The sequence below is a fragment of the Botryllus schlosseri genome, chromosome 16, assembly GCF_051294905.1.
Source record: "Botryllus schlosseri isolate E-star chromosome 16, Bs_hap1, whole genome shotgun sequence".
Lineage (NCBI taxonomy): Eukaryota > Metazoa > Chordata > Ascidiacea > Stolidobranchia > Styelidae > Botryllus > Botryllus schlosseri.
Genome location: NC_137251.1, coordinates 8,932,835 through 8,948,560, shown reverse-complemented (window position 1 = coordinate 8,948,560; position 15,726 = coordinate 8,932,835). Strand labels below are relative to the sequence as shown.

The 15,726-nt window shown below is 40.5% G+C and overlaps 1 protein-coding gene across 1 annotated transcript; it reads right to left on the bottom strand.

Annotated features, from left to right (window-relative positions):
- Positions 1–1,132: 1,132 nt before the first annotated feature.
- Positions 1,133–15,600, bottom strand: LOC145458545 (twisted gastrulation protein homolog 1-A-like). The gene is made up of 3 exons (XM_080336947.1): positions 15,256–15,600; positions 7,473–7,706; positions 1,133–2,564 (listed from the first exon to the last, which is right to left on the bottom strand). Exons 1-3 carry the CDS (start codon positions 15,533–15,535, stop codon positions 2,311–2,313), a joined length of 768 nt encoding a protein of 255 aa, XP_080193073.1. The 5' UTR covers positions 15,536–15,600; the 3' UTR covers positions 1,133–2,310.
- Between the last annotated feature and the right edge of the window lie 126 nt (positions 15,601–15,726).

Below are 15,726 nucleotides of genomic sequence, written 5' to 3'. Positions count from 1 at the left end.
GCACTCGTGTGAAACTTCGTTAACTATATAAACCGTGCCTGGATTTCATAGTTCCAAGCTTCGTTGTGGTGATCATGCAAGGACGCTGGGCCTGCAGAGTGCAGACCGAATGATGCGTAGAAGCACAACATACTGTTTTTGAGATTTGATCATTCCAAGATAATGCATGTTATATAAAATTTATCTGGGTTGAATTCTCAACATAGCTCCCAGGGACGTCACTTACATGTAGTATATGTGTCAAGTTTTATTCGTCCATTCATAAAAAAAACTTATATTGCGATTTAATGTTGAAATACCATTTCACTTTTCTCGTTAATTTTGTACAAGAAAGCAGCTGGCGAGGGCCATCTTTAGATATTGTTATGTAATTGGGTGGTGTTTTCAACGAAATTATGCCGACAATGTGTTTGGGTCGCGGGGATTCAGAGCATATTTTGGATCTCCCGAAAGGTATTTGAGAACCCCCGCTATAGATAACTAACACTGGTCGAGAGGTTTTTGGTTGGAGAGAGATGCAAGTCTATTGCGCACTTTGAAAGTTATATTTAGTACGATTTATCATCGTTAAGTGGTGATTGACTAAACCTTAAATCCCACGCTCGCCCGCCAGGGATTATGAAGATGGAACGCACGATTGTATACACGAATATCTGAGAACCAATACATTCTCAAAGCATGATTTGCTCACATTGCCCGTTGTTGCGGTGGGCTTTACGTGAGTTCTGTACATTTTCCGACCCAGAACTTATCATGAATTACTTAGGTCGTTTGATAACAAAATATCGCTCCAATACATTTGTGGTCTCAACTTTTCATAAAGAAGATATGGAACTTATAAACAGTGCAAATAAGTAGTCAACATTGTAAATAATGTATTTTCTGATCTTTGCGATTGAATCCAAGTTTCTCGAGGGCAACAAACTAAACGCAAAATCAATGAAGTTGAAATAATCTTTTATGAAATCTAAAACCGCTTGCCTCTGGCAACGATTCACGGCACCTAAACCTGAAAATGCCTCCACATCAGCAAGCGATATTCACGGCATAAGATAAATTAGCAGATATTCGCCACAAACTACCCCCTCTGCACTTAGATTCGGGCGTATCCTATTACTGAGACGAGGCTTGATCATGGAATACAAAAACGAAACAGCAATTTATTTCAAAGAATGCGATTGGAACATAGAAAATATAATCGAAGTGGAGCAAAAATCAAAAATTGGATGAGCACCGTATATATTTGGAAAGGCACGCTAAAATCCAAACATAGCTTGCAATTTACATACGCTTACACCGCTCTTCGTTATATTGACACAGCAGTGGATCTAGATAAGCCTAAAGTATTATGGCCGTCTCAAGTCTAAACAAATACTGCATCTCCGCACGTAGGATGTAACCGTAACTAATACCCCCACGTACTACCCCTCGAGACAGCTGAGCACAGCCAGTCTTGCTTACGTTTCGTTTTCAGGTAGATTATGGAGAATGAGATTGATAATCCCAAAACTAGCGGAGTGCAGAAAAATGTAGGTAACGGAAAATACAAATACAAGTCTTAAAAACACAATTCGGATATACGGTATTCACCACAATAATCACTTATGCACTGTGCGGCTAACAATATACATACGCAGAAATTTCAGTAACAGGAACCAAGCACACGAGCGATCGTTTGTGGTGGAACACTGTGATTAACATTGTGACGACCCTGTGTTTGTATACGTCACAATTGAACTGTAGCGCCATTCCGTCACTAAAACGTGGTGCCGTCTGCTAATCCTGGGTCTGCAGCAGTGACTATGTGTACATGTGTAGCCGTAGTTGAGTTGGGTACTCCGTAAATACAAAAAAAGTATGTGGAATGCAAAATACACAATCGCTACCATAACATAATTCATAATCTATAACATCGTATTCATTGGACCCAGACGCGCACTCGCGGATTTTATAGCATTTATAGGGCGCGGGTCAATGCGGAAAACATATTACTCAGCAAATACTATAAACTCCGGCAACATGTTCAAACGGCAATCAACAATAAAGTCACCGCACCCCACTGGTTACACGTACAACACTCCGTGTTTTCAAGATTCCGTTTCGTTTGAAGGCGGGGACAAGTTCCCGGTTTGAAGAAGCGACAGTCAAGATTACAATACATCAGCTCCCCGCGGGGCCACACAATCTCACGTATCTCAAAGCGTCAGTTGTTAAGTAAGCCTTTGATCAAAGCGAGCGCGACTCGAAAAAGAATAACAGAGCAGGGAAAAAGAACTTTGCCAACCACATCGGAATAGATTTTCGCCGTAATCACGTCATGCACTCGCGACACTTCGGGTACGTGTTGCCGTAATTCAGGCAGCTGTTTCCGACGCATTCGCAGCAACCGTTGTGGAACCATCGGAAAGACGTGGCTCCCATTGAGTCACACGACGTTTGGCACTCGTTCAAAGGCACGCACTTGTCAAAATAGGATACCGTACACAGCATCGTGAAGTCGAAGTTGACCTTTCCTTTCAGCTCCATCTGGACGTAATCCCAATACTCTGAGGCGCTCATGCCACCTGGTAAAACGCAACGAAGGATGTGAAATTGAACTAACGACTGTAATTGGATTAGGTTCGAGATGAGACATTTCGCCTCAGTAGAAATCATACACGTAGCCAAGATGATATTTTGGGGGGTCGGGTCGGACTACGATAACTAATCTAAGCAATCGTAGGCCACAGGAAGAATATATATTAACGATGACGTTTCGAATATCAGCTGTTGCGTCATTAAAAATATTGACGTCACAGTTTCCAAGTAGTAAATTTGAAGGATGCCTCGGTATGAAGCATTTTCCTATGGCACATGAGCGAATTGCGTAGCCATGATGAAAAAAAATGGTGTGTCGGTATTTTGTACTGATGACGTGGTGTCACGAACATTCGCTGTTACGTCATTAGAAATAATCACGTCACACTTTCTTAGAAGAAAATTTGAGGTTGGTACCTTTCTCCCCTCTTGGATACGCCACTTGGCGGAACCCCTATTATAGGTTACATGCGCTGGAGCGGAGTGTGTATGATCTTGACATGACCCTGAATACTCACACACTGCCATTGCAAAGATAGGGTGTCATGTCATTTAGTTTAGTGTAGTAGTCATGGCCAATGGGTCACATATATGGTATAGTCTTAGTTGAACTCCTTCACAAATCATTATATTTAAAGGCGGATTATCGAGGTCCTTGATATGCATCGTTGAGAATGAGTATTGAACTTCTGTTTGTAACTCTAATACAAGATCAGAACACACTGATGCATAAGGCATACGTCTACACCCAGCGTCAGACAGAGTCTGTTATCTCATACCAATAGTACACGGATAAATTAAGATGTTGACGTTTCGGGTTCACAGAGTTCCAAAGTTGGTTTAACAAGTAAGTTATTGTCATTGCTCATAGCAATTTCGTTCGTAATACATTGCAGTCTTTCTGAAACGACCGGTCTCTTCTATGTAAAACACGAACTAATTACCGTGTCAATCTAATGAATTATCTAATCAAAGGTAAGATCTGCCCACTAGGTTCACGTCTTGAATGGCAAGGATTATTGTCAACAGTAACTGTCGCCCAGAAACTTTCCGAGCTTTTCGAAGGGACAGTTAGACACGCGGTTGTTCTAGTAGAGTAAATATTATCAGCAACGTTCAAGTGTCCGGAACGGACTGTAAAATCTGATATTTCGCGCACTGAAATATCGCTGAGACTTCATTTTGAATAGTTCACCTTCATCCGATCGAGAGTATAATCATAAGTGATCAGTAACGATGTACTTCTACTTTTTTTGGAGTACCGTACTCAAGTAATCTTTTCCAACTTGAAGTATTTACTCAAGTGGTTATGTCTAGATTACTTCAACATATACTTGAACAGATTTTTTAGGTAAAACTACATACTTTTACATTTTGGATTTTGAAAAGTAAAAAGCGGTTTTCTAATGAGTTTACATCACTTTTTGAGTGAAATTGTCTTGAAAATGAAGTCAAATGGTAATATAAGAACGCTTAGCCCAACAATCGTACCCTTCTCCATCAGAAATCATTACGAACATACGCCATCTTGTCGCCCGGCATCGAAATCGACGAATCGTGCGAAAGTGCCTTCGTGTATGTATATCATTGTTGAAACATGGTGCTATTCAATGGGATTTAGGCACATTACAAGTATATGATGGGTTAATGACCTGTAATTTGTATGCGGCAATCGAAATCGTTTATTATTACTCGATTGCAGACTCGATACGAGCGTCGTCGGTGAAAATTACATCATCAAGTTCAGCGACACGATGACGGGATCTTGAAGCTATTACATGGGAAGTTAAGCAACGGATTTTGGGTGGTTTCTAGTTAATTTTACTGCGGTTGATGGTAATTTGCCGGTTGTCTACAGCGAAACGTGAACGGACTAAACTAATTGCGTACGAAAAACGCCGCACGATACAGATAAACGATGTTTTACAATGGATATTTTGATAATTTCGGATGGTATGGAATCAAAAATCAACATACAGAGTCTAGCGAACGAATATCTCACACCGCCAGTCGATTCCGCTTTCATACCAAGAAGGTATCAATGGAAGATTCACCATACACCACATCGAGAAATTTGACTGCCGAAGCCGGCATAAACATACATTTTATCAGAGGTGGCCACTGACCAGTAACGAGGTACCTGCATTACTTCCTGAAGTGATAATGATTTTTCACTACTTCCACTTCTACTTGAACAATTTTCCGTTTTTTTAGACGGAACTAGAATACTACTTTCCCTTACTTCTATCTGCACTAGGGTAGAAATTTACTTCTATATACTTCTACTTGTTAACTAGCGATGGATAACTTGATCACCTTTTCATGTTAGTACATTTAAAGTAGGGTTAACATATTTTGATATTCGGTAAAGAGGACACTTTTCACAGGCTGCAAAAGTTATCGCTGGGACACAGTCCGATTCAGATCGAAGATCTCGCAAGCGCAAAACTGTCTCTTGCTCCATCAGGGTTATCATTACGACCAGTAATTGTGCCACTGAGCATAGGAACTTCCAAAGGCGATACAAACTATATTCCACGAAGTGAAATTCCGCCCGGACATCACTGATGTTTGCCCACGCGATAATTACTGTTGTTTTTGCCACCAGTTAAATCACAAAACCTGACCTATAAAAGCTATCGCCGACGATTGCGCCGAGCTCGAAACTTGGCAATATATCACACTTATGCCGAGAGGAAGTGGCGTGAGGCAGTCACAGATATTTTCAAGGACTTATCGGACTCAACGAGACTTATTCAGACGCGCAATCGAAGGCACACAATGAGAGAGGCGCGGCACAGCTTGTGCCGAAATCCTCAAACAACAAACGCGTGGGGTCCCAATCAATCTCGCTAGACGCGGGGTGGTTAAGGTATTTTTGGTCGGGTACAAATCAAACTGTGCCACAGCGTGATGTGAACTCGCGGGAGAATTCTCATACTTCTCCAGTTACCGCAGAGACTGATTGCGTTTAAGGATTCGAAATGCAACACGAGAGGCGTACGTGAAGCGAATTCGATATATTCCACGATTCTTTTCATTCGACAAGCCGTAAAGAGGTCAATAAGTCGGCTAGGTCCAGGTTAACGTATGAGCCGAGTGTTGCGTAAATAAAATAGTAACGGAATCCGTCGGTAAATACATCGTTCTTTCCCGGAAGACATTCAAGTACTATACATTACATGCATGCCGTTACGCGATAGTGTTGCGGGTATTACGATGTCACTGTTCCATCCCAAATCTTATCGTGAGAGAAAATACATTGCTTCAGAAACATATCGGACTCTGCGGGACGTATTGAAAGTACACGAATTTGGCGTGACATTATGGTTCAGTCGGTGCCCATGTCTTGTGCATTTTCAACGAATGCTGTTGTAATGGAAGTAATGTGAGCAACGGGCGTAAGGTAAGCATCAGAATTCAGAAATGTATCTCTCTCCTCGTAGCTGTTGCCATAACAACAGCGTATAAACTACGCCGCCGATATAGATATATGGATGGAATGGAATGATACACAAACACTCAGAACTATATCTTAAACGATGTGGCTTAGTCGATACTACACCCCGAAGGGCAAGTCATAGGCTAGGATCTGGCTTATCTCAATGATCCCCAAACATAACGGTCAAGTTTGTTTCTACGCAAGCGTGTTGTGCGTAATAATATCTTTAACTGGGATTAAAACGTCTGTACCGCCCTCTGCAGATTTTATTGTTCCGACATTAACAATTTAAAAGCCGGACAAAACACTCTGTGCAATTTGAACTTCATTCAGAGGAGCATCCTAAATCTCTGTGCCGTTATTTAGTAACGTTACTACTATAATAGGCTAACAACGGGCGTAATCAGAGGCTTACGCATGTTTGCAGTCTGTATAGCTTACGAGTTCAATTCTCCTACAAATTCCTATCTGAACTCCGTAGAATGTTGTCACAATTAAGCCGGAAACGTTTCGTTGCGACAAGATACTCCGAGTTCGAATGTGCTGTAGATAGCATTACCAGTTGGTAACCTCCCAAATTCCAGTATCAAGCACAGCCAATAGAGATATGACTACTATCAGCCGCGTGTAGATAACCATTAGTTACAGTCTTCCACCATGATTGAAACAAGCAAAAGTTCATGCCGTATGATTGATACGAAGACATGGCACCAAGCACGCGCTACGTTAATCTCGCTCGGCTACATCAAACAACAGAAAATGGCGATTTGTAATGGGTGAAAGGCCAGGCCGCGTGCATGATACTGGATGGATGGATTGGACACGGTTGCAAATTTAGGCATAATGATTTTGCCCGGAGGACACAACCAAACAGGATTATCAACCACGCACGGGAGAAACATAACACCAACGTGACGAACCGGAGGTGGACAATGTATAGTCAACGTTGTTACTCAAGTGTAGAAGTAGGCATAGCGCCGTATATTTCTATTCAATTACAGGTAAAGTGTCAAGACATGTCAAAACTATTTCAAGTAGACATAAAATAAAGGTATGAAAGGGACGCAAGTAAGTAGTTTCAAAAATTAGATTTGGTCGATGGTTCACATGCTTTTAGCAGTATATGTTTCCGCGACTAACGCATTGACACTACAGATAGATTTTCGAAAATATATTCGGTCACCATGATACGGGGGCTCTTTTGGCCGGTTGTCATGACAATTTCACCCGTAAAAGTGATGCAAACTTGTCCTAAAACCAACTTCTATAGTATGGTAAGTCAAGAGCGCAAGTAGTCTAGATATGTCTAGAAGTGGATGTAGTCTATAACAACACAACCACTGGGGCTAAACCTATTAGGTACTCGGGAAACATATAGTCAATTCGCTACTGACCAATAACGACCTCTGCGTCTAATACTATCGGTACATAACATTCACGAAGTCGCGCTTACTATACGTCCATCCTTTCCCCGTGATGTGCTCCATCACGAAAGGTGTTTCTTCGTTGCTGGTCTGGTGATGAAGCGCCAGCTCCTCGACGACAGGAAACTTCACGATAATGTAACGCAGGGACGGCACGGGTTCGTCGGTCAGCGCTCGGAACAGCTTGTGGCTGGGATTGGGGAGATAATCCACGGTGCTAGCCATTGTCGGAAGGATCGCGGTGAGGTTTTTCTCACACATTCCTGAAATAGTGATTATGTGTGTATGATCGTGGTGACGTTAAAGGGCACTGCACTTTGAAAATGATGTGGTCTCAAATTGAAGGGCAAGAAGAAAGAAAAATTTTGGCCTTGGCCGTTTTCTTCAGAACGCCACCGTAATGGAGCTGTAATGTATTGAAATTTCCACAGATGCATCACGCTCCAGCAGCCACGCAGAGATCGAACTTCATATAATTGTCAGCCGATGTTATGAAGGAAATAGAATACACTAGGCCCGATTTTGACATAAATCTCCTGACTGGACATCTTCCGTTGAACGCGGTATCTAAAGCTAAACCACCTTGGCGTGTACGACATATTTCCTTCACAACATCGGCTGACAACTACATAACATTCGATATCTGCGTGACTGCTGGAGCGTGATGCATCTGTGGAAATTTCAATACATTACAGCTCCATTACGGTGGCGTTCTGAAGAAAACGGCTGCGGCCAAAATTTTTCTATCGTGTTGCCCTTCAATTTGAGACCACATCATTTTTAGAGTGCAGTGCCCCTTTAAGAATTTGGCAACAAAAACGATACCTATATTCGATCGAAATATCACACAGAATTATTGTGCAGAGTGGTCATCTCATCGTAGAAGACACATACATAACGGGATGTCAAGGAATAGAAAATCTACTATAAATGTGGTCATTATACTTCTACTTTTCCGATAACTCAAAGGTTTTTTAATACTTTTACTCACAGTTTTAGACTTTAAGACTTTTACTTCCAATTCTACATACCAGGTTTTAGCCAAAACTGCTTACATTTAAACCTTCCGAATTTGTAAATTAGAAAGTAGTTTTGAGATATGCTTGGATCACATTACTGATTGAATTTGCCATGATAATGGGGCGTAATATCCAGTGTATCACGGAAACTGAATACATCATGGGTCATCGGTCATTTTGCGTTAGTGTCTAAAGTGCATTCTGCAATTTCGAAACTATGTAGTAGTTTTTACGTGTCTTTGAAATCGCTACCTATACTTGTACTTGAGTAGAAATTACGGCATTATTTCTACTTCTTCGCGAGTAGCAATGCTGACTACTTTGACCCCATCTACATTGTTCGGTCACATATTCTTGCTAATTATTGCAAGCGACGCTACAGCTCCAACTATAAAAGAAACTTCTGTGTTTATTAAATGCTGGGTTAGAGTTAAGTGCTGTGTTGTGACTGTATCGAGGTTCCGCATGGTCACCGACTCAACAGGTGACGCTGCCGAATAGGCTTGAAGATATATTTTCCAGGATTAGAAGAAAGAAACAGCTAGCTTTCAAGAAGAATTTGAGATCGCGGTGGCGTTTCACATCGGAAACAATCCTGGCACTGTAAGAATAGCAAATGACATGCTGTAAGCACTCGGATTATAATTTGTATATGGAAGTGTGGATGAGCGAGGGGGATTCTTCGGTCGAGTTTTGGACGGATTTGAGTGATTGGCCAGGATGTGGTGAATTTTGACATGATGGGAAATTGAAAATGCTAATTTGATAACAACAAACCGGCTCGTCTCTGTTGCTTCTAACGTCGACGACGCTATGAACTTTGTTTTAGACACGGGACTTATTTATGCTGCTCTCTCTACCAAATGACTAACATAGCTCCGAAAATATTCCCACGAATTTGTTCCCATGAAGTATGGTAATATTATAATTGCGATTTTGTTTTGATCACCGCACAGCAAATTACATGCTCTACTTCGACATCTTGTTACAGATGACACAAAGTCTATCAACAATTGCTGATGCCATTGTAGAAGGAGAAAGTCGCCAACAATTGATATGTGATCCTGAAATACATAAATCTTCAGCTACTTCAAATTGATAACATGAAGGGCTCCTGCTCACACAGATCCCGTCCGTAACTGAGTCTAGTCAGCCGCAATTATTAGACTTTATTTAACTATGGAAAAAACGCAATGAGTATTGCAAGTGAAATCAACAATTTACTAAAAGGAACCGCACTAGGATACGCTGCTTGGTAAATTCCATCACCACAATTATTTGAAATCTATACAGCAGATAAGTCATATAACTGAGCTGCAAAACTATTTTCGTAAGAGTTGTTATATATACATATTAAAGGATTTAACATTCGAATGGCCACCCCTAAGCGTATTGTAAATAAGCATTGACCTTGCCACTCAGAATTCCAATATCAATAATAATATGTAGTAGTAAAGATTATTAAAATATTTCAATCATTAGCGCTATTCAACCGCTGTGTGGCAATATTAACGAGAAATCCGAATAAAATTCATCAAATCCAACAAAACGCGATATCTATGCTCTGACAAGGCCCAGTCACGTAGCAGACGATGCATTTTTCCGCTAGAGATATTGGCAACAGCCCGACAGAATTCGCAGTGTTTGGTATGAAAACAAGGGTTTAGAAACAGTCAGCTATTTACCAAAAGATTCAACGCTTTTCAGAGATCGACACCCGGGATAATGTATCAGCCTACCTAATTTTGAATTATGAGAATGGACATTAGCTCTACCCGACAGTTGTACGAATGTACGAATTGATAGAACTATGAATGTATAAATGTATATAACTGAATTATAATAAACAAATTTGAGAAGAATAGAAGCATACAGATCGAAGATGAATTGCGAGTTCAGAGCCCACAAAATATTTGTCAAAATTCCTCAAATATTCCGCTCTAACCGACCTACTAATCGAGCCTAATAACCGTCTGCTGTGAACAATTGTAATTCATCCGGGTATGTATTTATCTTTTTGTACTGCTAATTAATGGAGTTCCGGCAGTACAATGGCACTTGAACTCTGTAAATATATTCAAGTCACAGGCGGACAAATGCTACGTCTGTGAGTGATCGTAATTGGATGGAATTCCAGGAATTATGAGAGGCGAAAGCTATATTTTCAACGACAGGTTCAAACATACAGACGATAACATATCGTAAGGCAATTGGCACTGTTACTGGCGGACGCCCATTTTCACATAATAGGACTTGGAAAAATCGAACGTAAAGACCTACCATGAAATGTTGCTCCACATAAAGACTGTAGCCGAACTAATAAATTAAGTGTTAAGCTTCGTTAAGCCATAAACCCGAAATATAAGGTAACCGATTCTGCAAAGGGTGCACGATCGTCGATCGGTTATGATTGCTCTACGGTACCGCAGCGTGGTTCTTATATGCTTTCCACGCCACTGAACATCAGGAGTTTCGGTGCTTTGTTGTGCATTTTAATCATTTCGCAGCCCGGGAGTCTTCATAATATGTTACGATTCGCCACTATAATGGATCGAATTAGGGGTACTAATCTGGTTTACGCTGAAGAAAACTAAAATATTCAGACGCTGTTTTGACTTGGATGGCGCGAATACGCAGCATGCCTTTAGCGCAAGAAAATAACTTTAACGACCATTCTCCTATTTTTATCCATATGATCAGTGGATCACAAAACACTATCGACGCTGGGCTCTACATTGTATCGCAGTACGCATGTATCGTAAGGCGCAAATGCATCATACTGTTCTTAATCTGTCGTCGTGATGATGCTGCTGCTAATGAGATTCGTTGTGTTAAATGACTAATTCGTTCCAACATGTGCGACGTCATACTCGGATCATAGTGAGTCGGTTTTGCCCAGCCTGATCGAACCCACGCCAGTGAGCTTTACCAGATGCAGGTGCTGGCCAGGACATCTGAAACGAATAGACTTAAATAGCATTCTATAGTTATTTGTGGTGATGATAAACGGTTTAAAGGTTAAGCGACTTACGTCCCACTGCTGCGCGGTGTCGATTTCGAACACGCAAAAAATTTGGACCGAAGCTGTTTCGTCCGTGGACCCTATTACTCATTTAACACCATTTTCGTAAAGCAAATGACTTGTCGCACGATACCACATGGTTTTATTCATCATTGCCGACCGTGAAATTACAACGACGAAATAAATACACTATACATGACATACAAAACCGAGATTAACGTAATCCCATGCTTCGTACTCAACTGTTACAAATTACAGCGATGACATTCACTTCAACAATCACCTGGATATCTCATCAAGCTCTTCTGTATTTCTATGCGACCATACGGTGGCGCCTGATTCAATTGGAGTATATATAATTCACCGAAATTTCAGTTCGAGATTGCCGGATGGCAGGTGCGAATATCGCATAAACTTCTTCGCTGTCCATTTAAATTGCCTCATCACTCTTGGTTGTCATGTAGGAATTATTCCAGTATCGTGACTTGACGCACAATCTCAAAAATGTAACGCGAATGATAAGACTATTTTGCTCGTGTCTTATAGTCCATCCGTAAAACGAATGGCAAATGTACAAAATGTACACTGCCCACTCAGGCTGTTTGGTTTCTAGATTACTTCCCCTGCTACTATAACTACTGTTGAAACCAAACTACCTATACTTTGTGCATATCAAATGCTGTTTAGTGAAATGTAGCGTGTAGTTTGATTTGCATCATTTTCACGATGTTTAATGTTTATCTTTACCACCACAAGGCAATCTATTTCAAGTTTCACTATTGGTCCCTGTTTTTACTTTACTGAAATTCATTCTGCCTTCAGTATAGGGATATATAAATATATATATAATCTTGAAACTTTGGCTGGCCGCCATCAACGAAAATCATGATGTGCCTCATCCCAAACAACTTTTAAAGGCTAGTCACTAGAATACTTCCGAGTGTTGATATTTGTCTTCTAGGATTTAGAGGTCTGTTAAATAAAGCACTACGCCTGCTTGTGCTTGTCTTGAATAACATAATTATGCAATGAACTAAATATATATACTACTCGTGAGGTGCTATCCGGCCCGCAGAGAGTTTCTACCCTGAAAGTGAAATTCTATTCTGAAAGTATTGACAAATTTTATGCGTCACAGAATGAATCCAAGTTTGCCAACCTGAGAAAGATGGACATGAAAGTACTTGTCCTGTTCGGGTTTACATACATTTTCGACCATGCGCATTAACGAGACAACGCTGCGTTCTAATATAACTGATGTTCACGTGCAGTCTTTGCCAAGGGTTGCTACAAACGACATGCAGCTAGAGTTCAAAGAACTTGTTGACAACTTTGACCGACCACAGATGTCTGATTGACTTCAACAGCTACTGCTAATGAATGAATTAATTATATACTGTTTTTGGTCTCCATGCTTGAAACTTAAAGTTTACATTTTATACGACTTCGTCCCTTGTTTGGAGAATAGATACGCGATTAATGTAGATATTCTGTCATCCGGCCCGCCAAGTACTTCATTTACCCATATCCGCCCCGCCGACCGAAGTTGCCCGCCTCTGGTATACGTCAACGATAACGTTCTATTATTTTGTAGGTAAGACCTGATTCCGTGTGTCAATTTCAATCGGAGTTACCAATCGTTTGAGAATTTCAAAAAGGCGGTCTTATCATTCTGAATCAAATAATGGCGGAGGCAATTCCAAAAATTGGATATCGCCAGGTGGCCTTCGAAAATTGGGAAATAGGCAACAAACAATCTCATTGCCTTAAATGAGCGGGTGACGTCGTAATTACTTCGGCTTGGAAATACATCTTGATTTTGCGCTAACACTTGATTGTTCCCGGGAAAAGTAAGGTCTGGCAATTTTCTAGCGGTAGAACTTCACAGTATGCGCCGTAGTGATAAAGATCAGCGGTCTCAGTGCGGGCAGGCTTTTCGCCTGTAGTTGGCTTTTCGCGTAATGAATATCATAACAAAAAATTGCAAATTAGACAATCGATCGAAAGATCACAAATTCGCTCGCTCATTAGGTATTTACGGTGAGTCTTGTCAAAATATGTTGGGTCGTGTGTTTACGTAGCAAGTGCATATATCTTAGTCCGTTGCTACAGTGTATAAAGGCATCATATTCTTATTTAAAAGTCTAATAGGTGTGGATACTCTAATGACATAATCAATCTTCAATACCATTACGCATCTACAATAAAAGTACAGCGCTAACAAGAATCCCGCAGATTTTTACTAAAGCCCACTGCATGCATGTAGAATAGGGCTGTTCAAAAATAACTTTTTTTCCCGGATTCCAGCCATTCACTGATTAAATTGTCAGGTTGCCCTAAAAAACGCTGCACACCAAATTTGGTTCGATTCTAACAAGCATAGGACTCCGCAGATCCAATTAAAATTTTTAATTTATTATGGAAAATTAAAAAAAAAAAATTCCAAATTTTTCTGCCAACCCCATGAAATTGTTGAGCTGTTTTCAAAGACGTTGCAAAACAAATTTGAGTCAATTCCGATCAGTAGAAGCGGAGTTATGTGAGTTTTTCGTTTTCCACTGATCAAGGATAATACTAGGATTATCATCGAAAAAATCACATAACTCCGCTTCTACTGGTCGGAATTGACTCAAATTTGTTTTGCAACGTCTTTGAAGACAGCTCAACAATTTCATGGGGTTGGCAGAAAAATTTGGAAAATTTTTTTTATAAATTTTCCATAATAAATTAAAAATTTAACTTAGATCTGCGGAGTCCTATGCTTGTTAGAATCGAACCAAATTTGGTGTGCAGCGTTTTTTAGGGTAACCTGACAATTTAATCAGTGAATGGCTGGAATTCGGGAAAAAAAGTTATTTTTGAACAGCCCTAATGTAGAATTGCATGCGCTTGCGCATGGGCTCACATAACGTATTTGGGAAAGTAATAAACTAATATTTATCGCTACGATAAAGTTGATAAAACGCGATATGCAGTGACATCTTTCACGCGTGTATGATAACAATAAACATGTAGTCGAAAGATAGTCATATCATCTGCAAATTCGTTTATTGCTCGCGAAAAGCAAGATAGCGACATAGTGAACAAATTGAATATGGGATATTTCAGCATTTACATCCACACGGACATTGAACATTGAAGCTTCATGCAATGCGGTCACGCACGACTGGCGCATGTACAGTACACATCCCGATTACTTGGATTTTCGAAAATATAAAGTCTAACTCCTGCATGTGCCTAACACCATGTATGATTTATGATAGCATATCCCGATAATTCGACAAACGCGATATTATACGATGAGAAATCTTCATACGCCATGAATGCTCGACAGCTTGAATCGTAATGATCGTGTATTATTAGATTCGATGACTTCGTAATGATTTTGCCATTAGTCGCTCATGTCCGGTTTAATTTTTCTGGGCATCCCCGGCAGACACGAGTAAACACGGCGCAGAGTCTTGAGTACTTCAGATACATGATCCGGGATTAAAATTGCAACCGTGGTAAAACAGGGTAATCTATTTAAATACGCAGTTGAGTTACGTCATAGATATGCGACTACCTGTACGGCATAATTACGAAGTGTGTTATAGATACCACTGCTTAGAATCCTTTATATCAATAACTTTATAAAGACGCCTATCAAAAGCGGTTACTTCGCCAAACGAGGTAGTCCTAAATACACGCAGACCGCATTCTTTACCAAATGAAACACAGGAACAATACAATTGTATCGAACTTATACTCTTCAAAGAGAGAATCACTTACCGACGCAGTCGCAGCAATGTTTGTAGTATTTCCCGAGACAGATCGCGCATTCCCGACAGCACGAACAATTTACTGCGGGATTGCATGTGCATTTTTCTTGTAAGGTACAAAAGCTGACCACCGATACACAAAACAACTTGTTGCACGTGTTCTGCGTGCGGCTGACGTGACCTTGGCGATGATGACCCACAGCGTTGTTAAGAGAGGGTGAGGTTTCAACGAATCCCAAGGACATTATCACCACAAAGAAACAAATCCATCCTGTGCTTCGTAACAACATTTTTATAATTATGGAGAACTAGTCACTACGCCTGAAAAGATATCACACAAAGTATGTATAAGTGATAAACGTCTATCCAACAACTGTCTCTTACAAGCCAAGCCAGACTACTTTGGAATCATTTCAACGAATATATATATCCTTTGAGCTGATGATGTTATTTGTCATCGAGATTGAGTGAGATAAACGCC